At 36.0% G+C, this 27116-nt stretch overlaps 1 protein-coding gene across 3 annotated transcripts in view; it reads right to left on the minus strand.

The window, feature by feature from the left end:
• The window catches only part of SCFD1 (sec1 family domain containing 1), a 105115-nt gene that overhangs the window by 56716 nt on the left and 21283 nt on the right, over positions 1-27116 (minus strand). For all 3 annotated transcript variants that reach the window (XM_010374666.2, XM_030930665.1, XM_030930664.1), the window contains exons 7-11: positions 26923-27012; positions 20618-20673; positions 19575-19660; positions 16767-16866; positions 1756-1895 (exon numbers count right to left, since the gene is read on the minus strand). In XM_010374666.2, coding sequence (XP_010372968.2) covers positions 1756-1895; positions 16767-16866; positions 19575-19660; positions 20618-20673; positions 26923-27012 — 472 coding nt within the window. The remainder of the gene's footprint in view (positions 1-1755; positions 1896-16766; positions 16867-19574; positions 19661-20617; positions 20674-26922; positions 27013-27116) is intronic.

Consider the following 27116-nt stretch of genomic DNA (forward strand, 5'->3'; position numbering starts at 1 on the left):
CTCTGATATCTTTAGGTCTCAGAGCTAATAGAGAATAATTGCTCACATTTATTGAGTGATTTTACTGTACATCAAACACCATGCTAAGAATTTATCTTTTCTTTTTTTTTTTTTTTTTTTTTTAAGACGGAGTTTCACTCTTGTAGCCCAGGCTGGAGTGCAATCTTGGCTCACTGCAACCTCATTTAGTCCTGATGAATCTGTTGAGGTAACTATCATAACTTAACCATCCATGGTTAAGACTGGGTGCTTTATGGTCTGCAAGACCTGGGTTTCATCCCTGGCTTTACCAACGAAAGCTGGATGACTTGGGCAAATTACTCCTTTAAATTCATTATCTCAATCTTCTTAAAAACCTTCTGAAATAGGGCAATAGGTAGAATTATCATCTCCCTATTTTACTGATGAGGAAAGTGAAGCTCAGAGAGGTTTACGTCACTTGTTTATGCTATCTCCAAGTGTCTTTGTGTCCATGTTACTACTGTAGTAAGACGCAGAGCAAAAGAACTACTCCTACTTAATGAATATGAGGTTAAAATTCTTACTATTCAACTGACCTCACAGATTGTTCTTAAAACGTATGTTTCAAAAGAAAATTCAAAATTTCCATATTTGAATAAAGAGATATTTTTCTTAAGCTTTTCTCTATTAGGGAATGCCAACTTCAAAATATTCTGTATTCTCTATAAATAATGCCTCTCTAATAAAAGTAATTTCTTGTACTTCACCATTCTGGAGGGAAATGTAGAGTATGGAATCCCAAAGGGAAGAGTTTTATTTAAAATAAAATTAATTAAAATTAATTAAAATAGTACCTAAAATTGCCATAGTGAGAAAGAGAAAGATAGTGACTTTTCTCCGCAGAGAAAGTCAAATCTTTGTTACGGCGATTTGATTTTCCAGCTTTAAAAAAAGTTGTAAGTAAAAAAACGATAAAACACATTGAAAACCCAGCATGTTGAACTAAGTCTATATTCTACTTCTCTTTAAACAATAAATATAAGGCCAAAAAGAACAGCTGTATCAAGGACACATACACATTTTGAAATATTTTTTAAAAATCGTATTTTCGTAATTGTTGATGAACAGTATTCTTTTTCTCTGAGGAATAATATTTTTGTTTGTTTACAATGATTGCTCTAGCCATAATGATCACTAGATAACTTTTACAGCAGTACCTGAGCCTATGAAGTACCCTAAAGTAAGGGGGCATAGCATTACATGGGATATGTGTGTCTGCCCACAGTAAATCACACAGCAAATGAATGCAGTTTTATCATTCATTATTTCTAATGTACTTTGAATACATTTCTAGGCTTCAGGCTTAGATACTCTCTCCACAAGTATCTAAAACAAGTTTTACAAGAGGGCAACATGGAACAAAAAGGAAAAAATCATCCCCAAAATCACAAAAACCAATTTCAGTGAAAGGCAGAAATGGTCTTATAGAGTCAGTGGAGACAGCAACAAAACTGAAAAAGACGATCTGTAGTATCTTCAAAATCATATGGGATGATCTCATTGAAAGGAGAAGCGGTCCCTATAAAACAATAATTAACAAAAAACAACCTAGGAATCAGTGAGAAATGGAGAAATAAAACAACTGTCTACGGACTATCTAATTATAGCTCCCACTCATTGGGTGAATGAACTTACAGGACCCTTTTGAATTTTTTCTCAAATTCATTAAGGTGGATGACACCTTAATTTCTCTTTTAAAAAAATGGATCTTTTACTTATTGATATTTTGCTTACCTTCCTTTATGTTTTTGCCAAAATTTATCAACCGGAGTTAAATCATAAGACTTCTTGTTTTTTCTCTTTGGTCTAGCACCAGCTGGAGAGTTTTCCACTCCTGAAGATTCTTCCAAATTAACCCTGTTTAAATGGAAATCCTAGGAAAAAGTAATCTTATGTTAAATAACTTTTCTAAGTCTCATCAAAATAGAATCTTGTTGCCCTTTCTAATGTTTCCAAAGACAAAACATAGATCTGAAATTTAAAAGACCTCCTCCCAATCTTTTGTTACATACAAATGTAATTTTGTGTATTTTAATGAAAGTATTAGATGTATATGATTAAAATTTCAAACAAGAAACAGAAAAACATGTTAATATGCTGTGTATCCTTCTAGAAAAATATTGATGCATGTAATAGCACATGTATATCCTCTTAATTTTATTTTTTAAAATGGGATTACAGTGTACACATATCTTTTTTCATCTAATAATGCATTTTACAGCTCTTTCTGTATCTGTATACGTACGTCTACTTCACTTTTATCATAACTACACAGTAGTCCAATGTTTGGCTAAATCAACTTATGTAACCAGGCCTCCTGATGCTTGGTCATTTCCAGTAAAACATTATCGTAAATATTTTTAAACTCTTAGAGAGTCAGCATTCTGATGCGTCACTTAACTGATGAATTGCACTTTTAAAAATTACAATAGATGCTATAATAATAAGCGATGCACCTCTTTCACATAAACTTTAAGTCAGGCCAGTAGTTGCTAAACTTTCTTGCCTACGACTAATTTTATTCATGTGAGGCTTTTGTACCCTTTCTGTAAAAAACAAAACAAAAAAAAACCCCAAACCCAACCAAACAAAACCCACAAAAAACCATTAGTTTTTTGTATATAAAAGTAAAATAAAAGTAAGTATCTTTTTTATCTTTCCCCCAACTTCTTGCATTATATCTATGGGTTCCCTCACAAATAGCAGCATTTTATGGTTCAATGCCAACTAAAGAAGAGTGAGAAATAAAACATGGCTATCAACAAGTAAATGATTAAAAAGGAAGATACAGTATGGAGAAATTATCCAGCATGACTGAAATATAATTATCTTAGTTCTAAGGTATCTGTATATATTTTAAATTAATGACTATTCTAGGTCTTAGCAAATTAAATATACTGAATGCAATTCAATCTCCTTTAGATAAAACAAGGTTATCAATACTGACTCTAGATTCTTAACATAAACCTTGTAACTTTCTCAAATAAATGTTTTATAAGTTTATTTCCTTGCCATTTTTCTTTTTGACATAAAAAACAGGATTTGAAAAATTACAGATGTCTAATTGTCATAGTGGAGTAACACGTCTATTTTCTTTCTTTCTTTTTTTTTCTTTGAGATGGAGTCTCACTCTGTCGCCAGACTGGAGAGCAGTGGTGTGATCTCGGCTCACTGCAACCTCTGCCTCCTGGTTCAAGTGAGACTCCTGCCTTAGCCTCTCGAGTAGTTGGGACTACAGGCACATGCCACCATGCCCAGCTACTTTTTGTATTTTTAGTAGAGACAGGGTTTCACCACGTTGGCCAGGATGGTCTCGATCTCTTGACCTTGGGATCCGCCCGCCTCAGCCTCCCAAAGTGCTGGGATTACAGGCGTGAGCCACCGTGTCTGGCCTAACATGTCTATTTTCTATCTAGTAAGTTACAGAAGCAATGAGGCAGCCTTCTTTTACTTGTATGTGGAGTCCATCAAAGAGAAAAATCACAAAAAGCATAGCTATCTTTTTTTTCTTAATTATACTTTAAGTTCTAGGGTACATGTGCACAGTGTGCAGGTTTGTTACATATGTATACATGGGCCGTTGGTTTGCTGCACCCATTAACTCATCATTTACATTAGGTATTTCTCCTAAAGCTATCCCCGCCGAGCCTCCCATCCCCCAACAGGCCCCAGTGTGTGATGTTCACCCCCCTGTGTCCAAGTGTTCTCATTGTTCAATTCCCAGCTATGATTGAGAACATGCAGTGTTTGGTTTTCTGTCCTTGTGATAGTTTGCTCAGAATGATGGTTTCCAGCTTCATTCATCTCACTACAAAGGACATGAACTCATCCTTTTTTATGGCTGCATAGTATTCCATGCTGTATATGTGTCACATTTTTTTAATCCAGTCTATCATTGATGGACATCTGGGTTGGTTCCAAGTCTTTGCTATTGTGAATAGTGTCGCAATAAACATACATGTGCATGTGTCTTTATCATAGCATGATTTATAATCCTTTGGGTACATACCCAGTAATGGGATCGCTGGGTCAAATGGTATTTCTGGTTCTAGATCCTTGAGGGATCGCCACACTGTCTTCCACAATGGTTGAACTAGTTTCCACTCCCACCAACAGTGTAAAAGCCTTCCTATTTCTCCACATCCTCTCCAGCATTTGTTGTTTCCTGACTTTTTAATGATCACCATTCTAACTGGTGTGAGATGGTATCTCATTGTGGTTTTGATTTGCATTTCTCTCATAACCAGTGAATGCATTTCATCAATAGATGCAGAAAAGACCTTTGACAAAATTCAACAGCCCTTCACGCTAAAACCTCTCAATAGTTTACTGAACTACTGAAGAATGTATATTCTGTTGCTTTGGGGTGGAGAGTTCTGTAGATGTCTATTAGGTCTGCTTGGTGCAGAGCTGAGTTCAATTCCTGGATATCCTTGTTAACTTTCTGTCTCGTTGATCTGTCTAATGTTGACAGTGGGGTGTTGAAGTCTCCCATTATTATTGCATGGGAGTCTAAGTCTCTTTGTAAGTCTCTAAGGAGTTGCTTTATGAATCTGGGTGCTCCTGTATTGGGTCCTATATATTCAGGATAGTTAGCTCTTCTTGATGAATTAATCCCTTTACCATTATGTAACGGCCTTGTCTCTTTTGATCTTTGTTGGTTTAAAGTCTGTTTTATCAGAGACTAGGATTGCAACCCCTGCTTTTTTTTTTTTTTTTTTCCTTTCCATTTGCTTGGTAGATCTTCATCCCTTTATTTTGAGCCTATGTGTGTCACTGCACATGAGATGGGTCTCCTGAATACAGCACACTGATGGGTCTTGACTCTTTATCCAGTTTGCCAGTCTGTGTATTTTAATTGGGGTGTTTAGCCCATTTACATTTAAGGTTAATATTGTTATGTGTGAATTTGATCCTGTCATTATGTTAGCTGGCTATTTTGCCTGTTAGTTGATGCAGTTTCTTCCTACCATCAATGGTCTTTACAATTTGGCATGCTTTAGCAGTGGCTGTTACCAGTGGTTCCTTTCCACGTTTAGTGCTTCCTTCAGGAGCTCTTATAAGGCAGGCCTGGTAAAGACAAAATCTCTCAGCATTTGCTTGTCTGTAAAGGATTTTATTTCTCCTTCACTTACAAAGCTTAGTTTGGCTGGATACGAAATTCTGAGTTGAAAATTCTTTTCTTTAAGAATGTTGAATATTGGCCCCCACTTTCTTCTGGCTTGTAGTTTCTGCCGAGAGATCTGCTGTTAGTCTGATGGGCTTCCCTTTCTGGGTAACCTGACCTTTCTCTCTGGCTGCCCTTAACATTTTTTCCTTCATTTCAAACTTGGTGAATCTGACAATTATGTGTCTTGGGGTTGCTCTTCTCGAGGAGTATCTTTATGGTGTTCTCTGTATTTCCTGAATTTGAATGTTGGCCTGCCTTGCTAGGTTAGGGAAGTTCTCCTGGATAATATCCTGAAGAGTGTTTTCCAACTTGGTTCCATTCTCCCCATCACTTTCAGGTACACCAATCAAACATAGATTTGGTCTTTTCACATAGTCCCACATTTCTTGGAGGCTTTCTTTGTTTCTTTTTACTTTTTTCTCTAAACTTCTCTTCTCGCTTCATTTCATTCATTTGATCTTCAATCACTGATACCCTTTCTTCCACTTGATCGAATGGCTACTGAAGCTTGTGCATGCGTCGCGTAGTTCTCATGCCATGGTTTTCAGCTCCATCAGGTCATTTAAGGTCTTCTCTACACTGTTTATTCTAGTTAGCCATTCGTCTCATCTTTTTTCGAGGCTTTTAGCTTCCTTGCAGCGGGTTCAAACACCCTCCTTTAGCTCGGAGAAGCTTCTTATTACCGACTTTCTGAAGCCTACTTCTGTCAACTAATCAAAGTCATTGTCTGTCCAGCTTTGTTCCATTGCTGGCGAGGAGCTGTAATCCTTTGGAGGAGAAAGAGTGCTCTGGTTTTTAGAATTTTCAGCTTTTCTGCTCTGTTTTCTCCCCACCTTTGTGGTTTTATCTACCTTCAGTCTTTGATGATGGTGACCTACAGATGGAGTTTTGGTGTGGATGTCCTTTTTGTTGATGTTGATGCTATTCCTTTCTGTTCGTTAGTTTTCCTTCTAACAGGTCCCTCAGGTCTAACAGATCTGTTGGAGTTTGCTGGAGGTCCACTCCAGACCCTGTTTGCCTGGGTATCACCAGCAGAGGCAGAAGAACAGCAAATATTGCAGAACAACAAATATTGCTGCCTGATCATTCCTCTGGAAGCTTTGTCTCAGAGGGGCACCTGGGTGTATGACGTGTCAGTCAGCCCCTACTGGGAGGTGTCTCCAAGTTAGGCTACACAGGGGTCAGGGACCCACTTGAGGAGGCAGTCTGTTCGTTCTCAGAGCTCAAACACTGTGCTAGGAGAACCACTGCTCTCTTCAGAGCTGTCAGGGACGTTTAAGTCTGCAGAAGTTTCTGCTGCCTTTTGTTCAGAAGCATAGCTATCTTTCATTTGCAAGGTACTATTCTTAGCACCTTATATTAAGTCATTTGATCCTTACAATAACATGTAGAAGCAATAATAAAATTCCCATTCAAGAAGAACTGAGGTTAAAAAAGTTAATTGTCCAAAGTTATACATAAATATGTGGCAGAACCAAGATTAAAACTAAGCAGTCCGACTTCAGAGGCAATGCTTTTAAGCATTATGTTTTAATTGTATCACAGCGAGAAGAGAGTGAGTGGAATTAGATTCTATCACTTGAAATTCCCTGTAGCGCAGCACATGGGTAGCCTCAGGTGATAAATAGGCAATTTAAAGACTAGAGAGTTACAATAAATGGTTGGAATGACAAAAGTATAGTATGTTATATTTCACTCTATTATTGTTTTTCCTATAGACCCTCATATTACGATAGGGCAAGAAAGTGACTTTACTTCATCCTCTCAGTTTCTCATCCTCATATCTAAACTTCACTTTGCACAAAAATCATCCATATAGGAAGAAAGTAAAAATAGCACAACTCTGGAAAACTATTTTAAACAATAACAGCTACATCTGGGAAGAAGCCTAGATTTAAAAAACTCTAACAAAATAAAAGATATTGAAAAGAAACATCTTTAAACACTTAAGTTTTATTAACTAGAATTTCTAGTGAAGTACTATTTCCATGGTGATGACACAGCTCATTCAAAATAAAAGTTAACTTGCTAGCGAAATTCCTGCTTTAAAAGTAGGAAAGCATGTTATTACTGAAGTATTGATGGAATACTTAAAACACAAAATAATAAAGGAATAAAAGATGTTAAGAATTCTGAGAAATAATTTAATAGCAAGGATATTTCCATTGTTTGCGTAATAGCAAGGCAAATAAAGGTAATTTCAATCTTTGAAGTTAGGAAATTAAAACATTCTGTGCTGTACTCAATCATGTTAAAGCAACTGAACATTTATACACAAATAAAAGACAACAGAATTAGTTTTAACATGGTAGAGTCTAATCTATTTCCATTGACAGTCACATTTTGCTAACTTAGAAGATAGGACAAAGGTGCCCCAAATCACTACATATAAATAAATCCCATCAGGAAATGCTAAAAACATTGAGAAGCCTTCGGCAGTCTTGTTTTCCTTTTCCAAGTTAAGAGCACATCAGTAGAGCCAGAGAGAGTTAATGTTAACAAAATAATCTCTGGATAATATAGGCAATACCTATTTATGCCGACTTGTAGTTCACAGGCAAAGCAAAATAAAAACATTTTTTATTTTGGCAAGAATTTAACCAACAATCAAATTAACCAACAAGAGAAATAAAATACAAGGGAGAATCTATTTAAAACTGGGAACACATATAAATGCTTCCTGATAACGATGGAATTGAACAGAACTAAGGGATGTGAGGAAGAGGAAAGGAAACTACCCACTGGCTCCACCAACATCTTCCACGGCTTTGGCTTCTATCCTTTCTCCACATTAAAGAAATGTCTCATCAGTCATTCGAAGATGAGCACACCTATATTGTCTCATCCTTGCACACAAACTTAGGGAGGATTCTCATCTCCAAAAAGAAGTATTTTCTTTGGAGAAAATCTTCATCTTAGGAGTTAAATAGTTTCGGGAATAGGGTTGACACCAATGAGAGAAGAAATGATAAAGAAAATGTTTAATGCACACAAATACATTTGTGTGTATTTTCTCTAGAGCAGGCAAATATTCCTCCTGTAAATCACAATTATTTCTTTCATACTTAAGATTTTAATTGTAAAACAAAAGCTATGAGTTTCATCACTTTTTGCCAAAGGCAGGCAAAAGACAAAATATGATAATATATTAAATAGAAGACAGAATTCTAAGACAGGAATAAGGATCATTGTCTTCATAAGATAGATCAACAGACTAATATATCAGGGTTTTAATACCTATAATAGTTTCAATTGGATTTAGGGAAAATTAAAGCATATGAGAAAAATTTATTTTTCAAAGCTCATCCCTAAAACTAATTTCCGTAAGAGAAAATGTTAAAGACTAGGTACCTAAGCAAAAGGGAATTTAAAACTTTTTACTCTTCCTAAAAGCTTCAAAACCAGTTTCTTTTCAACATTTGATACAGTGGTGATAATGCCTCTAATGACAATTTACAGAAGCTCCTAGAGACTGTAATTCCATTTCTTACAGAGAAATCAATTATACACAACTAATTAACAATTTTCTACCCTCAAAGAGCATGGATAACTATGGAACTCAATGAGAAGAGATCAGAAGCTTTAGAGAACAAGTTACACATCAGATGTTATCTGACATCCATCACTCTACAACAGATACATATATATTAAGATGGGCTTGTAGCTAAAATGATGTAAATATGTATTTATAATGGCACAGCTCTCCTGAGTGGCTGAAGAAACAAAATTCCCAGTCATGGTGATGATATGTGGTTTTAATCCATCTAATAATTTAAATCTAATTATTTTCTGCTTTACAGTCATCCGGTTTCTTTGGTTCACATAAATCAGTCTCTCAAATGAAACATAAGTAGAGCAAGGATTAAAACATGTTTGTTAGGAAGAACCAGGAAGACTCAGCCTTCCACTGATGCTTTCAAATTGTGTGCAAAGTCAACAGTCACTAATGTAATTTTACAATTTCACAATATTACAACTTGTTATTTAAAATAAGGGGTTCTTTAACCTCAGAGAATTTCACCATGGAAAATGTCTGGAAGCAAAAGTATCCCAGTAGAAATAAACAGCCCTAATAGCCCAGACTGTGGTACCCACTGTTTGTCACTCAAAGTAACCAAAGGCTTTTTGAGAAATGGATGCATCCAGGTCTGAGGCAGAAAATGAACATGATTAGCTTAGGATATTTTTTACACTAGGAAGCAAAGAAACTATCAAAGACTGATGGGGTTATGTCAAGAAGATATCAAGGCCAACATGACAGGCCAAAAATGAGATAATTCAAGCATCAAAATAAATGACTGTAACAGTGTAAAAACATTTCAAATATAAACATCTGTTAGTTCATAAAATGATACTAAAACAAATGACTTCATTGATTGCCTCTGCAAATTACTAGGGTACTCACTAATTCTGAAAATTGACAAATGAAGACAATCAAGCATTTGTCCTAAGTAGGTGATTAAAAAAAAAAAAGTTCTTTATATAAGCATGTTGTCTAAAAAGATGGAGGAGGAATAACAGTATCAGATAATCACCATTTGCCATCAGTAATTAAAACAAAGAGGGAATAATTATCAGTGACATTTAAACCTTTAGGTAAAAGATTTATGGAGAACCCTTAATGGATGGATCATGCTGACTATACCTGAACCTACTGATCAATCTGTTCACTAACATTAGGACAAACAGACATTATGTACCTCTTGATGTAATAACACAGAAACTAAAGAATAAAACAGAAACTAAAGAACACTGCTAGTAAAGTGGCCTTGACAAAGAATTGAATGAGATCTAATCAATTTCTACAATCAATCAGTTTACAGGAAGTATTGAGAATACAAAAGGATATAATCAGCCAAATGCCAAAATGTAGGAAATTCTATAGAAAAAGGACCTAATTCTTTCAATCAAAAAATGGCAATTAAAAAGAAGTGAGGAGGGAGGAACTGAGAGATTTAAGAGATATATCAACTAATGCCATGTATAGATGTATTTCTGGATCCTTATTTGAACAAGCCAACTGTAAAGAAGCATCTTTGAAACAATGAATACAGAGCGGGTATTTTACCAGGAAATTATCATTAATTTTGTCGGGTAAGATTATAACTTTAAAAATAGATACACACTGAAGTATTCATCCTTAGATCATATAATACCAGGGAAGCTCAACAATGTAAATATGAGTTCATTATAGTATTCTCTGTATTTGTGTTATTTGAAATATTCCCTAGTAAAAGTTTTAAAAATTTCATTTATAACAGTACCAAAAAAATGAAGTACAACCCACAACTGTTTTGCTCATCCATACTGGATAAGGAACAATAAATACTATGACCAAGAAAAAAAAATCTTTATTATTTTATGCCACTGAGGTTACAGGGTTAGACTAAGTAGCACAACCTAACCTATCTTAATTCAGAGGCCAAGGTATTCTTTACAGCATCAGCAATATATTTGGGAAGCTTGTTCATTTTTATTAAAGCAGAGCTGTTTACAACCCTAGGACTCATGAGTTGGAACCCTTCCACCCACCAGATACACTGCTGGCAATATGTAAACATTTCTACCAGTCTTCATGTGATAATTTCAGCTCATAAGCAATTCATTCAATCTCTAAAAGTAGTAAAGAATTTGGGCCTTATGATTTAGAATTGTACTGTCTAATACAGCTGCCAGTAGTCACAGGTGGCTACCGAGTACCTTCAATGCGGTTAGTCTGAATTGAGATGTGATGTAAATGTAAAATATATAATTTATAAGACTTAAATATAAAAAGAAAAAACATCTAATATCTTAAATTGATTATATAATTATTAATTGATTATATGATCCTATATTATGCTGAAATGCAAATATTTTGAATATATTTGATTATATAAAATATAGTATTAAATCTTTGTAAAATGTTCCATCATAAATATACACAAATGTTATGCAACTAGAATATAAGGCAAAAAAATAAAAACTATAGCAGCTAAAGTTAGATCAGCAAATAGTACATACTCTTTTTCTCCCTTAGATTAAATAAAAATTCAGTCCAAGTTCAGACACAGCAACAAATATGGAGATATACTGAAACAGTGCTATTTTTAAAAAGTGAATAAAATCAGGGATATCTTCTGGGCTTTTACATAGCCTACAGACCTTCAGTAGATACTTCCTATCAAGTACAGTAAAATATGTATTTGCTTGGATTAAATGAGTAAAAGTTTACATTACACTTTTGACTTTTAGGCAAATGTTTGAAATTAGGCTACATAGTGCTGACCAAGAGGTTTTGTGTTAATAAAGATTAGAGGATCAATAGAATGTTAACCCTGGACTCAAAGCATCAATCTTGAACTATATCTAGGCATCTGTTACACCGCAATCATACATCTTTAAGGAAATAGGTGTTCCTGAAATGCTTCTCTTATAACCTTAGCTAGGTGCATTAGCTCATGCCTGTAATCCCAGCACTTTGGAAGGCTGAGGCGTGTGGATCACTTGAGGTCAGGCGTTCTAGAGCAGCCTGGTTAACATGGCGAAACCCCATCTCTATTAAACATACAAAAATTAGCCGGGCACGGTTGCACATGCCTGTAGTCCCAGCTACTCAGGAGGCTGAGGCAGGAGAATCACTCGAACCTGGGAGACGAAGGTTGCAGTGAGCCGAGATCGTACCATTGCACTCCAGCTGGGGCGACAGGGTGAGACTCCATCTCAAAAAAATAAATAAATAAATAAAATAAAAAATAAAATGCTTTTCTTGCAATCTTTTAAAAAAATACATATTTATTTGGAAACCACTTCTTTTTTTAAAATTCTTGACTGGAAAAAAAGGTAAACTTTAATTAAAGTCCCTATGTATATTAGTATAACTTCCGATTTAATGTTTCAAATAATAAGAGCCAGTGGCAGAGGGTAAAAGGTTCAAAAAGAGAATCTAAGATTTGAAAAAACAAAGGCCAAGTAAAAAACAGAGATAAAATAATGTCTATCCCTTTGACTGAAGTCAACAGTTCTCCAGCTGAACAATCAAATTCAACTCTCCTGCAACCAAGATATAATAAAAAAGAATCAGGGCTTCTAATTACTAATTTTGCTTCTTATATCCCAATAAAAAGAGATGGGTACTGCAAAGTTGTTTTTTTTGTTGTTGTTTTTTTGTTGTTGGTTTTTTCTTTTACCAGAAGAGTGCATTTCCCGTTTAAAATGAGAAAACTTATCTTTCTGACACAGAGGGAAGCTGTGTGAATTTTCATAGTTGTTTATAAGGTCTAACATATAAACAATTATCAATGGTGCAGATTTTCAGGCAAAGACATTTAATACAAAAAGTAAACTGCAATTTAAGTTAACATTTACTATCTAGTTACTCCATCTTGTGGAGGCAAAGGGTATAATTATTAAGTGTTTTAAAAGCTCTGAGGACCTTCAAAAGTAGCAGGTTTAACAATCAACAAAAATGTGTGTGATTATAATTTATGACATCTCAGTTATAGTTTGTTCACATCCAGAAACTACATTAGGATTAATGAACAGAATTAAGTCACGTTAAGTTGTACAGTTAATTATAACCAACCTCTTCAAAGATTCCCAACTTTTTATGTGAAGATTAAACAAAAACAACTCTACCATCTACTTTCACCACCTTTCATTTTTAAAAGGATATTTTTCACTTCAAATAGCAGGAAATAAAAATTAGTATAAAGGCCAGTATAAAAACACATTTCATAGTCTTTTTTATTCTCATCTCATTCTGAAATTGTGAAAACCTCATCAAGGACCAGTATTATCCTTGTTTGGTTTTAGGGAGTCTCTGCCCTAAGTTATATTTCCCAATTTCCTCTTCTGACAATGGAGACTGAGTCTACTCTTTTCATGTTGCAATTATTTATACATGTGTCTTATCTCCTGTACTCAAAGCACGCTGTACGTTAAATTCCTCCATCCAGGGGAGTGAAGAGGGAGCCCTGGGACTCTTAAAATTCAGGAATTGGAAAGGATCCCTAGACAACTCAGTGTTTTTAGATTGCCTTAACGCCACCACTGGCAGGTGTGATGAGGTACCCGGGATCTGTACGCTATGCTCTTATTAAGACGTTCGCCCCCTGCTCCCACCCAACAGTAAGGGCCCCACCAACCAAATATGATTTGAGACTACCAATACTATCTTATTAATGCCCATTAATCCCTGTACAACTCTTTAACCCCCAAGCCCACTGAGACCCCATCTCCTATTCTTACCCTACTCTTGAAATCCTGTCATCACTTGTGGAACCCACACTCAGTCATCAGCAAAATCTCCTATTCTGAACATCCTCTCTAAACTTTCCCCATTCTTTCTTGCTCTAATTGAACTCCAACTGGCTAACCCCTGCAGCTTTCTCAAATGGGAACATGATTTTTTTTTTTTTTTTCCTTTAACCTCTCACAGCTCATACCACTGGATATGAGACTGGAATTAGGTGTCTTCCTTGATACTCCCAGACTCTTTACTTGCCCTCTTTCCTAAAACTACTCCAGCTCTGAAACTCATATCGTCAGCCTACTGTAACCATGGTTCTCAACTGGGCAATTTTGCCTCTTTCGGCTACCTGGGGTATAATTGGCAATGTGTGAAGACGTTTTGGTTGTCACAACTGAGGAAGTTCCACTGGAACCTAGAGAGTCAAGGCCAGGAATGATGCTAAGCATCCTACTATGCACAGGACAGCTCCCCCTGCCCCCCAACAAAGAATGATCAGGTTCAAAATGTCAATAATGCCAAGGTTGAGAAATCCTGGTCTACAGTGCTCACTAATGCCACCTGCAGGACGCTCTTATCTCCTGCATCATTAACTTGGCTCTTTGGATCATTCCCATTAGTATACAAACATATTGTAATTTCCCTCATTTAAAAATATTTTCCATCCGGGCGCAGTGGCTCATGCTTGTAATCTCAGCATTTTGGGAGGCTGAGGACTGGACTTTCTTCCTGAACTCCAGACTCATGTACCTACCTACTCAACATTCACATTTTGATATCTTAATGGGCATCTCACTTTTTTTTGAGACGGGGTCTTTACTCTATCACCCAGGCTGGAGCACAGTGGTGTGATCACAGTTCACTGTAGTAGCCTCAACCTACTAGGGATCAACTGATCCTCCCACCTCAGTCTCTTGAGTAGGTGTGCCACCACAACTCACCAATTTTTATTTTTTGTAAAGATAGTGCTTCCTTATGTTGCCAGGCTGGTCTTGAACTCCTGGACCCAAGTGATCCTCCTGCCTTGGCCTCCCAAAGTGTTGAGAGTATGGGTATGAGCCACTATGCCTGGCTGGCATCTCACATTTAACATATCCAAAACTAAACATCTGATCTTCCCTGGGGAAACTGCCTTTTTCATCCCACTAAACAACAATGTCCTGCCATTTGCAAAGGCTAAAACCTTGGAGTCATCTTTGAGTTCTCTCTCTCTCTACATCTAACTCCCACATCTAACTCATCAGCAAATCCTATACTTTACAGTCAGTATCAAAATCACAGCACTTTCCATTTCTGTCATGGTATAAGCCGCTATCATCTCAGCTAAGATAACTGCAACAGCCTCCTAACTGATCTCCTTGCTCTTCCTGTTCCCCCAAGGAGTCCATTTTCAATATAACAGCTAGGGTGACAGCCTTAAAATGTATACCAGAATCCTATGTGGTTCCCCATTTCCATCAAATTAAAATCAATGTCCTTTCAACGGCCTTTACAATAATGATACAATTACATACTATAACCCCTAGAGTTCTGTATTATATTGCTTCCTGGGTCCTATTCAACCTTTTCTCCTTCTCTTCTTCCCCTGCCTCACTTCATTGTAGCCATCTGGCTGCCTTGCCATTTTCCAAACATATCAGGCATCCTTCTGCTTATGTTCTTTTCCCACATAGCTATAAAATTCACTACCTTACCTCCTTTAGATCTTTACTCAAATGTCACTTTATCAGTGAGGTCTTCCCTGTTTTAAAATTTCACTCCTGTTCACCATTATTTACTTTACTGTCCTTCAGGGTATCTTCCACCTTCTGAAATGCTGCAAGTTTATTTTATTTATTGCCTGTTTCCCCTACTAGAATGTAAGCTCTAGAAAGACAGGAAAGCTATTGTTTTTGTTACTACTGAAGCCGGGGTTTAGAAAGTGTGTTAAAGAGTAGGCACTCAAATATTGGTAGAATTGAATTCCTCCTCTCCCACCTCTTACTTGACCTCCTAAAGCCAGCTTCCATGTTCTACTACTTAGGGTTTAATTCAAGAGTCCCTTTGATTCTTCTTGCCCTCTCTACTGAACTAAAGCTGACTGCTATTTCTTTGACACTCATCCTAGAGTCATGGCATAGGAGAACTGCCAATTTCCATCAGTAACCCTAAATCTGATTTATTTAAATAAACACTTTTGAGCCAATATCCAGGTTTTAAAGAAATAAACCAAATCATCTATTGCATGTCTTTCATTTCCTTTTTCTTTTTTAAGACTAGGTCTTGCTCTGTCACACAGGCAGGAGGGCAGTGGCACAATCTTGGCTCATTCCAACCTCCACCTCCTGGGTTCAAGCAATTCTCAAGCCTCAGCCACCCAAATAGTTGGGATTACAGGCATGTGCCACCACACTTGGCTAATTTTTGTATTTTCAATAGAGACAGGGTTTCACCACGTTGGCCAGGCTGGTCTTTCGCTCCTGGTCTCATGTGATCCACCTGCCTTGGCCTCCCAAAGTGCTGGGATTATAGGCGTGAGCCACTACACTCAGTCCTTCATTTCCTGTTTATATGACATTTTGGGCAATCTTTACGATCGTAATATGATTATATAGTATAATCCCTAGAGTCCTGAGCTAGGAGTTAGTAAACTACAGTGTTAGTTTTAACAAAGCCAATGATTTGAGTTCATATTCTTTAACATCTATCTATCAAATAGAGACTATTCTGGCCCTATTACATAGGGTCTCATAGAGAAATTGTTCGTGTAGCTATTTTCTTTCCATTGCCTTTGAAGATTGAAGCTGTGTTTTATTCACCTGTGTATGTCACATGCTAAACACAACATTTACCAGCTAAATTTACATATGCATAAATACAAATTTTTGCTATAAACATAAAATCAGATATGTGGAATTACTTCAGAAAACATATAGTATAACATAAAAAATACTTTTTTTTTTTTTTTAACATAAAATGAGGTTTAACTGATTGCCACAGAAAAGGGAGAAATTGTAGCTTTTCTCCTAAGGGAGAACACATTTATTTACTTATTCAGTTTGAAAATTAAAAATAAAACATGATAGTCAATTTTCTTCAATTGTTTTCTTTTCCTTCTTTTCCATGGCCAACAAAACCACTACTTTACCCTACAAAGATCATAAATTTGAAACTTTTAAACTTCAATGGTTCACTATTTTCCAGCATCCATGCCCAGTAATACCAAATCCCATCACTTGTTTTGTTCATAGGTTTCAGTTTCATCCTTCTCATTTTTGTTTCTGTAGCCATGATGTTAATTTTAAATTAAGGGGAATACTGCATGTTACTATATTTCAGTAATAAGTGCTGCATTTAGTCTCTTACCAGTACATCATGCACCAATGCTTGATATGTCCAAGTATGATGTAAGGGAGTTGCCAAATCTATGTTTCTGTCAACAAGGACTAATAAGGGCCTTTGGAAGCTGTAAATATATATTAAAAAAAAAATTACATAACTCTTGATACCAGTGTATACATTTAAAATATTCTACTACTTTCCAGTATATGCCATTTTGATATGAATAATAGTATGCTAATATTGACAAGTCATAATACTTTGTTTTTTAGTATATGTGCTGCTGAAGCAAGCACCACAATACTTTGCTTTTTGTTGAGATAGGGTCTTGCTCTGTCACCTAGGCTGGAGTGCAGTGGCGCAATCATAGCTAATTGCAGCCTTGAACTCCTGGGCTCAAGCAATCCTCCTGCCTCAGCTTCTGGAGTAGCTGGGACTATAGGCGTGCACCACCACACACCTGGCTAATTTTTAAACATTTTTATAGAGATGGGGGAGGCTGGCTTTTAAAAAACAAATTTAACATTGTCACACAATTGCAGTAATGCTTTGGACTACTTAGAGCTTGTGTATGATGCCAGATTATAAATTTTACTTAGGAAACTTTATTTTTTTTTTGAGACTGTCACCCAGGTTGAACTGTAGTGGCACAATCACAGGTCACTGCAGCCTTGACCTTCCAGGCTCAAGTAATCCTCCCACCTCAGCCTCCCAATTAGTTGAGACTCCAGGTGTGCACCACCACTCTTGGCTAATTAAAAATTTTTTTTTTTAAGAGACGGGGGCATCTTAACCGCATTGACCGGGTTGGTCTTGAACTCCTAGGCTCAAGTGATCCTCCCACCTTGGCCTCCCAAAGTACTAGGATTACAGGCGTGAGTTATCATGCCCTGCCAGGAAACTTTAAGGAAAAAAATCTATGTAAATATTTCTATAGAATAAATTGTGTAGTTAGCAAAACAATAAGCTGCTTCTATTCAGATGTTTTTGACATTTTTGTAAAAAAGGCAATAAGGAATAGCTATTGTCAGCTTCAGGGAAAACAAAGGGAGTAGGAGCTTATAAATTTACACAAATGTTTGACAGTTTCATAAATTATAATTATTTCCCTATAAACACAAACTCAAAAAAGCAGACCCTGGAGTAGAGCCTCAAAAAACTCTGTATCACTATAATATACAAAACGAAGACATAATGCCATAATGGTACCTAATTATATTATTATCCCCTTAACGGAGAAGGCATATGACACCTCGTGTACTGTTACTCCATTATTACAATTTAGATGTGAAATAAACTACCACCAAAAGCAAACTGAGGCACAGTCATTTGGTTACCATGTGTCTACATTAGGTTTAGAGATCTGCTTTAGAGGCACTATCATATCCGGAGTGCACACCACTTTTCAAAAGGCATCACTATCTGTTTACACATTTCCTTTTGCCATAGACTGCTTATTATTTTAGTGACTCATTACACTCTTCTGGATATAGGACAGTGGACTTTCCTAACTGCATTGACTCTGGGATAAAAAGTCAGAGTGGCACCCTCGCAATCTACTATGATTTATTACACCAGAGCTAGACGGAAGGTAAGGGAGGACGGCCTACTGCAGGGTTTCTTAACCCTAGCACTACTGACATTTGGGGCTGGATAATTTCTTGTTATAGGGGGTTGTGGTGTGCATTATAGGATGTTTAGCAGCATCCTACAATGTATACTACAAGATTCTAGTAACACCTACCAGTTATGACAACCAAACATGTCTCCAGACATTACCAAATGGCTATGGGCGGTCAAAAACTGCTCTTAGTTGAAAATCACCAGCCTACGGTTGGATTCAAATGTATTTAACAATAGTCCAGCAAGGTTGTGACCACTAATGAAAATGATTAAGAAATACATCCAACAAGTTGAGAAACAAGACGCCCATATTATGATAATGTGAATAAATTTAAAAAAATTATCCAAATAAAACAGTGCCTTTATATTGGTTTCTAAGGCCTATACCAGAGAGCTATAAAAAGAGAACTATTAAGTAAGGTATGACACAGTGGTAGGTTCTGTTAAAAAAAAAAAAAAATCAGATGAGAAATTGATTTTTTTCTTCTACCTAATGAGAAACATTTTGAAGAATATTTAAAACCAGCAATGAAATCACAGAACCATTTAAAATAACATGGAAACTGAGACAGTGTTAGTGTGAACTCCGTATTACACAAGTAGTTTATAAAGCTGCAGGAGACACCAGACTGACTTGAAATGAAGTCTACAGAAGGTTATTATGAAATTATTACTTCTAGTGGGCAGTTATTTCTCTCGGCATCTATTTATTCTCACAGGCTTTATTTATTAATTCATCTAAACTGGGGTTAAGAATTAATTTTCCAGAATATAATCTCTTTTTTAAATAATTCTCAGCCATTTGAGTGTGTTTCTTTACTTCTTTACTCCATTACTATTAACAATCAAAAGTTAAACATACTATAACGTATAGGGTTTTTTAGTATTTCTATTGAATAATAAGCAGCCAAAAACATTGGCATTACTTACTCATGCTAGAAATGCTAACAATGATAAAAAGTTTTGCAAGTTTAGACTATTAGTATTTAAGTATAAAATGGAAATTAGATTAATAAAGGTAGAAACAGATATAAGTATCACAAGTTTTTCACTCTGTGAAAAATTACCAAGCAGTTTAATAATTGAAAGAAAACGGCTTCTGACCTTCAGTCTTATACACAGAAAAATTTCTTATAGGTGATAAAAGAACAGTAACAAAAAAACTCTACAAATATTTTTAAGTCTTATAAGTGTATTTAATAACAGTAATACCTGAATTGGCCAGCTCCAAGTGTATCACCTGTAAAAAGACTATTTCTTGCATCTCTTAGATTTTCTCGAAGTTTCTTGTCTAGTTTCTGAAAAATAAAATTGTAGATTAACTCAACAGTTTCATGTAACTTTATGGAGGTTAATTCATAATGTGTTTTTAGTTTCATTACCAAGAAACTTAGAATTTTAAAATCTAAATATTTTAGCTCCTTCTTACCACTTCAATATCATCGTAACTTGGACTTACAAAGATCAGTGCCTTTTCTACTGTGAGTCAGGCTTGATTTCACTAATAAGAACTTTCCATTGACTAATTTTACTTTGGCTATGGGAAATGCTTTGCAGTAACAACCCACACTCTTTTCCCAAGCATGACTGTTTTATCAAGGAAAGTGCCTATATGGAGAAAATGTTGACTTGGGTGGGTAGGAGTGAACAAAGTAGTGGTGGGTACAAGAAGCCTCAGAAGAGAAATGGAACGTACGGAAGAAGGCAGTCTTCCACCAGTCAGTAATTCACTTGAGCTAATAAAGTTCCAAAATACTTCCCTCTTTTTCAGTAATTCTATAATTTCTCTGATCCCTTACTCATTTCTTAATCTTTAAAGCAAATTTATGAACATTTACTTTATACTTAATATTTTACTTCAATATAGTGGGATAGCAAAAAGCACTTCACCATTTTAAAAATGGTTATGATTAGTAATAAATATTTGCTAAATGAAGTTAAATATTAAATAATCTGGGGGATCAAATAAGTGTAAAACACTGCTTGGTTAAATGAGGAATATACATTTTAGTTTTACAAAAAGAAATAGGACTGGAATAGCACACTGGAGTAAATAATTTTACTTTCTCACGTGGAAGTAAACAATTACTTTTTATCTTTGGTGGAATCTCAATGTAATAAGATAAAAATATTTGCTATTGGTACTTACAACCAAGCAATCATATATTTAAATATTAACAAAACACTTGTGTTACTTGTGGAAAAAGAATTCACACAATGTTATTTATCTCCATGTGATATTTGCATGAACTTACCACTGCTACCATTTCCGCTGCTGTTCCTCTTGAACATCTGATTATAGGAACAGCACCTATTTTAACAACAAATGTTAGAAATGATCTTGGCTCTTAATTAAAATAGAAACTTATAAAATATGTCAGCATCAAAAATAACAGATGTGATAGATACATACAGTTTCACGTTATATACATGATTTTATGTATTTATTTTTCCACTTTTTTTAAATTTAAAAAAATTAAAAAATATATTTAGGGTGTACAAGTACAGGTTTCTTACATGCATATATTGCAAAGTGGTGAAGTCTGGGCTTTTAGTGCACCCATCATCCGAATAATGAACACTATACTCAAAAGGTAATTTTTCAACCCTCCCTCCAACAAGCACACATAAAAGGATTTATAATTTCCCCCACAAGCTCACATAAAAGATTTATAGTTTCAAGGGTAAAAGCAAGTTTCAGAAATGAACCTTCCTATTAATAAAGAAAACAACAGGGAGTCAGAAGAAAACTACATGGAGCTGACCCATCAGTGTGACTGCACTTTTTCCAATGGATTGACTAAATCAGTATTTTCACCTCCCATGGGCAGTTTCGTTTCTTTTCTTCTTTCTTTCTTTCTTTTTTTTTTTTGACACGGGGTGTCACTCTGTCACCCAGGCTAGGAGGCTGGAGTGTGGTGGTGCAATCATGGCTAGCCTTGACCTGCTGGGCTCAAATCATCCTCCCCCTCAGCCTCCTGAGTAGTTGGGACTGCAGGCACAGGCCACCAAGCCTGGCTACTTTGGCAAAACTCTATCTCTACAAAAATTGCAAAAAATCTGCTGGGCATGGTGGTATGTGCCTGTGGTCCCAGCAACTGGAAAGGTTGAGGTGGGAGAATCACCTGAGCCTGGAAAATCTGAGGCTGCAGTGAGTCATGATCACACCACTGCACTCCAGCCTGGGCATCAGAGTGAGACTCTATGTCAGAAATTTTTTTCTCTATGCTGTCCAGGCTGGTCTGAGTTTAAGTGATCCTGCTACCTCAACCACCTAAAATGCTGGAATAACAGGTGTGAGCCTCTGCACCTGGCCTAGGCAGTTTCAATACATAAGCTTACTCTACTCACAGGACTCACATTAATTTGACTTAAAAGAAAAGAATGAAAAGAGCTTAGCTAATTTAGCAATTTGGGGATTGCTAGTTTTTGTTTATTTTACGAATTGACAATAAAATACTGTAGTTTTTTATAAATACCAATTTAAACAATAGAAAACACATTATTCATATAGGCTGAAATCCTAAATAAAAAGTTCAATTGCACTGAAAGTCTCATAAGACAAACTGAGAACACTGTAATATTTATATGCTGAAACTGTCCATTTTAGATTCTGTAGGAAATATCAGTCAATTGCAAAAGTAAAAACACAAAATAGCAAATTTTTTAAAACTGTGTTTTCTTTTGACAGCAAAAGTTATAAATGTTTGTAATAAAAAATTTAAATAACATTAGAAATGTATAAACTTAACCCTCTTGATTCCAGCCCTCACAAATAATCCCCATTAGAGTTAGAAATGGATGCCTCCATGTTGTTTTCTACATATAGTCTAATAAGTGCATGTATATACGTAAAAAAACAAAAACAAGATAGTATATATACTGTTCTAAAACTTGTTTTTCCCCATGTAACAATTTAGTGTTGACATCCTTCTATGTCAGATTGGCAATAATTTCAATTTCTCCTTTGAAAAATAAATCACTGGCTAGGCATGGTGGCATATGCCTGTAATCCCAGAACTTTGGGAGGCTGAGGCGGGCAGATCACCTGAGGTCAGGAGTTCGAGACCAGCCTGGCCAACATGGTGAAACCCCGTCTCTGCTAAAAATACAAAAATTATCCAGGCGTGGTAGAGCATGCCTATAATCCCAGCTACTCGGGAGGCTGAGGCAGGAGAATCGCTTGAACCCAGGGGGTGGAGGTTGCAGTGCAACCTTCCTAGCATTTGGCAAAATTCTACAGACTCTGTAAGGTGACAAAATAGAAATAAAATTATGTCTGTTTAACACTAAAAGTTGTACACATATGCTTTCTTTATATAAACAACAACAACAACAAGAACCCATGTGAGGGCAATGAAAGCAGTTCAAAGCAGGCAGAAACTGGAGGGGTTAACTCTTGAAAGAAGAGAATCACGTAAGATAATATATATTTTTAACCAGCTTTTCTCCTGAGGGTACTTGACACATTACATGGCACACAGGAGAAAGAACTCAAGCAGAAAACAGGAAAATTACTGAGCTGAAGAATCAAAGACTGGAGCTCAGAGCTGGAAATTAAGGGAAAAAAAATCCCTGAGAGGAGGGAGTCATACAATTTGCATATAAATTCTCTACATGTCTAAACATTGTCTAAATCTTAAGACTATACATGGTAGCTCTTTTTTTTTTTTTGTGACATAGAGATTTTATTAATCTAGTGTGAGGATCATTTTAACAAAAATGTTTCAAGTGTCTAAAAAATTAAAATGGCAATTAGGCTTTTAAACTGATCCATTAGTGATAGTAAAGCACAAAGTCATATATTAGATACTAAACACAAGTAATTTTAGACAATCTACATCAGTGCTTTACATTTTGAATCAAGAAAATCAGAAGTTGTTTCTTTGAAAGGATAAACAAGATAGGTAGACCACTAGTTAGGTCAACAAAGAAAAAAGAGACAATCCAAATAAACACAATGAGAAATGACAAGGGCAACATTATCACCAACCCCACAGAAATATAAAAAACCCTCAGAGACTATTACAAACACCTCTATGAACGCAAACTAGAAAACCTAACAGAAATGTATAAATTTCTGGAAACATATAACCTGCCAAGATTTAACAAGGAAGAAACTGAAGTTCTGGAATAACAAATTCCAAAACTGAATCAGTAAGAAAAAACCTACGAACCAGAAAAAGCCCTAGACCAGATGGATTCACAGTCAAATTCTAACAGACATACAAAGAAGAGCTGGTACCAATACTACTGATATTATTCCAAAAAATCGAGGAGGAGGGACTCTTCCCTAACTCATTCAATGAGGCCCGTATCATTCTCATACCAAAACCTAGCAGAGACTAAACAAAAAAATAAAACTTCAGTCTGATACCCCTGATGAATACAGGTGCAACAACCTTCAACAGAATATTAGTAAACTGAATCCAAAAAAAATGAATCCACCACGATCAAGTAGGCTTTATTCCCAGGATGCAAGGTTGATTCAATACATGCAAATCAGTAAATATGCTTCACTACATAAAAAGAACTAAAAACAAAAACCATATGATCATCTTAACAGACACGAAAAAGGCTTTTGAAAAAATTCACCATCACTTTATTTAAAAAACCCCCAGCTGGGCATGGGGGCTCACGCCTGTAATCCTGGTACTTTGGGAGGCCAAGGCAGGTGGAACATGAGGTCAAGAGATTGAGACCATCCTGACCAACATGGTGAAAGCCTGTCTCTACTAAAAATACAAAAATTAGCTGGGCGTGGTGGCGTGTGCCTGTAGTCCCAGTTACTCGTGAGGCTGAGGCAGGAGAACCGATTGAACCCAGGAGGCGGAGGTTGCAGTGAGCCAAGGTTGTGCCACTGCATTGCAGCCTAGCAACAGAGCGAGACTTCATCTAAAACAAACAAACAAACAAACAAAAAAACCACCCTCAACAAATTAGGCAGTGAAGAAATATACCTCAAAATAATAGGAGCAATCTATGACAAACACACAGCCAACGTCATAATAAATGAGCAAAAGCTGTAAGCATTCCCCCTGAGAACTTGAATAAGACAAGGACACCCACTCCCATTTAACATAGTACTGGAAGTCGTAGCCAAAGCAATCAGGCAAGAAAAAGAAATAAAAGACATCCTAACAGAAAGAGAGGAAGTCATACTATCTCTTTGCAGGCTATGTTACCTTATACCTCACAAATTCCATATTCTCTGCCCAAAGGCTCCCAGAACTAATAAGCAGCTTCAGTAAAGTTTCAGGATGCAAAAGTCAATGTACAAACACGAGGAGCATTTCTATACACGAACAATATCCAAGCTGACAGCCAAATCAAAAATGCAATCCCATTCACAATAGCCACAAAAAGAGTAAAATACCTAGGAATACAGCTAATTAGGGAGGTGAAAGAGCTCTACAACAAGAATTACAAAATGAAAAGAAATCAGAGATGACACAAACAAATGGAAAAACATTCCATGTTCATGGATAAGAAGACTCAATATTAAAATGGCCATACTGCCAAAGCAATTTACAAATTCAGTGCTGTTCCTACCAAATTACCAATGTCAGTTTTCACAGAATTAGAAAAACTTTTTCTAAAAGTCATACAGAACCAAAACAGAGCCTGAACAGCCAAAGCAAATCTAAGCAAAAAGAACAAAGCTGGGAGCATTACACATCCTGACTTCAAAGTACACTACTATATGGCTTTTACTGTAGTAACCAAAACAGCATGGTACAAAAACACACACACGGACCAATGGGACAGGTTAGAGAACCCAGAAATAAAGCCACACACCTTACAACCATTTGATCTTTGATAATGTTGACAATAACAAGCAACAGGGAAAGAACTTCCTATTCAGTAAGTGGTGCTGGGATAACTCCCTATTCAGTAAGTGGTGCTACCTATATGTAGGAGATTAAAACTGAACCCCTTCCTTTCACCATATACAAAAATAAACTCAAAATCGACTAAAGACTTAAATGTAAGACCTCAAACTATAAAAATCCTAGAAGAAAACCTAAACACCATTCTGAACACACGCCTTGGCAAAGACTTCATGTTGAAGTCTCCAAAAACCATCAGAAAACCAAAACAGACAAATTGGACCTAATTAAACTAAAGAGCTTCTGCAGAGCAAAAGAAACTATCAGCAAAGTGAATGGACAACCTACAGAATGGGAGAAAATATTTGCGAACTATGCATCCGACAGAATTTCTAAGGAACTTAAACAAATTGACAAGCAAAAACAGACAACCCCATTAAAAAATGGCCAAAGGACATGAACAGACACTTCTCAAGAAAAAAAAAAAAAAAAAAAAAGGACATACATGGCCAGCAAGCATATGAAAAAAAGCTCAATATCACTAATCATTAGAGAAATGAAAATTAAAACCACAATGAGTTACCATCTCACACCAGTCAGAAGGTCTATTATTAAAAGTCAAAAAATAATAGATGTTGGTGAGGTCACAGAGGAAAGGGAACACTTATACACTGTTGGTGGGAATGTAAATTAGTTCAGCCACTGTGGAAAGCAATTTGAAGGCTTCTCAAAGAACTTAAAACAGAACTATCACTCGACTCAGCAATCCCATTACTGGGTATACAGCCAAAAGAACATAAATCATTCTATGAAAAAGACACATCTACCCATATGTTCATTGCAGTAATATTCACAATAGCAAAGACATGGAATCAAACTAGATGCCTATCAAGGGTGGATTGGATAAAGAATTTGTGATACACGTACATCATGGAATACTATAGAGTCATAAAAAAGAGTGAAATCATATGCTTAGCAGCAACATAGATATAACTAGAGGCCATTATTCTAAGGGAATTAACAGAAACAGAAAACAAAATACCTCATGTTCTCACTTGTAAGTGGGAGCTAAACAAAAAGAAAAGACACAAAGATGACAATAACAGACACTGGGGTCAACCTGAGCAGGGAGGATGAGGGTCAAAAAACTCCCTATCAGGTACCACACCCATAGCCTGGGTGACAAATTCATTTGTAAACCAAACCCCAGTGACACGTAATTTACCCCTGTTACAAACTTGCACATGTATCCCCCAAACCTAAAAGTTGAAAATATGAAAAAAAAATTAAAAATAAATTTTGAAGGTGTAGGTAGATCAGTATTATATACATAAAGTTTTCTGGAGCCTTGGGCATCTGAACTCAACAGTTAACAAACATTTATTTCTCTATTTAGAAATGTGTTTGAAATTTTTCACAATGAAATATTAAAAGGAAATTAACAGGCACACAGGTGGTGAAGTCACCACCAAGGCATTCAAATATAGCAGAAAATTATAATTACCAAAGACATCTAAAATGACAACTCAAAAGATCTGCTAAATGTTAAGAGAACCACATCAAGTTATTGGAAGAATGTTTTTATATACTATTGAATACATATTTTACTCCACTCGAGAACCTCTAGAGATCCAGGTAAGTTAGAAAGAATCACATTACAGTGTAATACATTAAAATTACTAGTTAAATAATTTACTTTGAAGAATAACCAGAAAGACTGGAAAACTTACCCAGAGTAACAAAAAAGCAGAAGAGGCTGTCAACTATAGTGTCCATAACAGTTTCCATTTCTGTGTCTGTGATATCTGGCCTGTTAATGGCTAAAATGACAGAAAAAGGAGAAAAAGTTCAGCCAAACTTATGCCTCATCTTTATGAAACTTCTAAAATTATTACTGAACTCTTAAGTGATACATAATAAAACT

The sequence above is a fragment of the Rhinopithecus roxellana genome, chromosome 5, assembly GCF_007565055.1.
Source record: "Rhinopithecus roxellana isolate Shanxi Qingling chromosome 5, ASM756505v1, whole genome shotgun sequence".
NCBI classification, from domain to species: Eukaryota; Metazoa; Chordata; class Mammalia; order Primates; family Cercopithecidae; genus Rhinopithecus; species Rhinopithecus roxellana.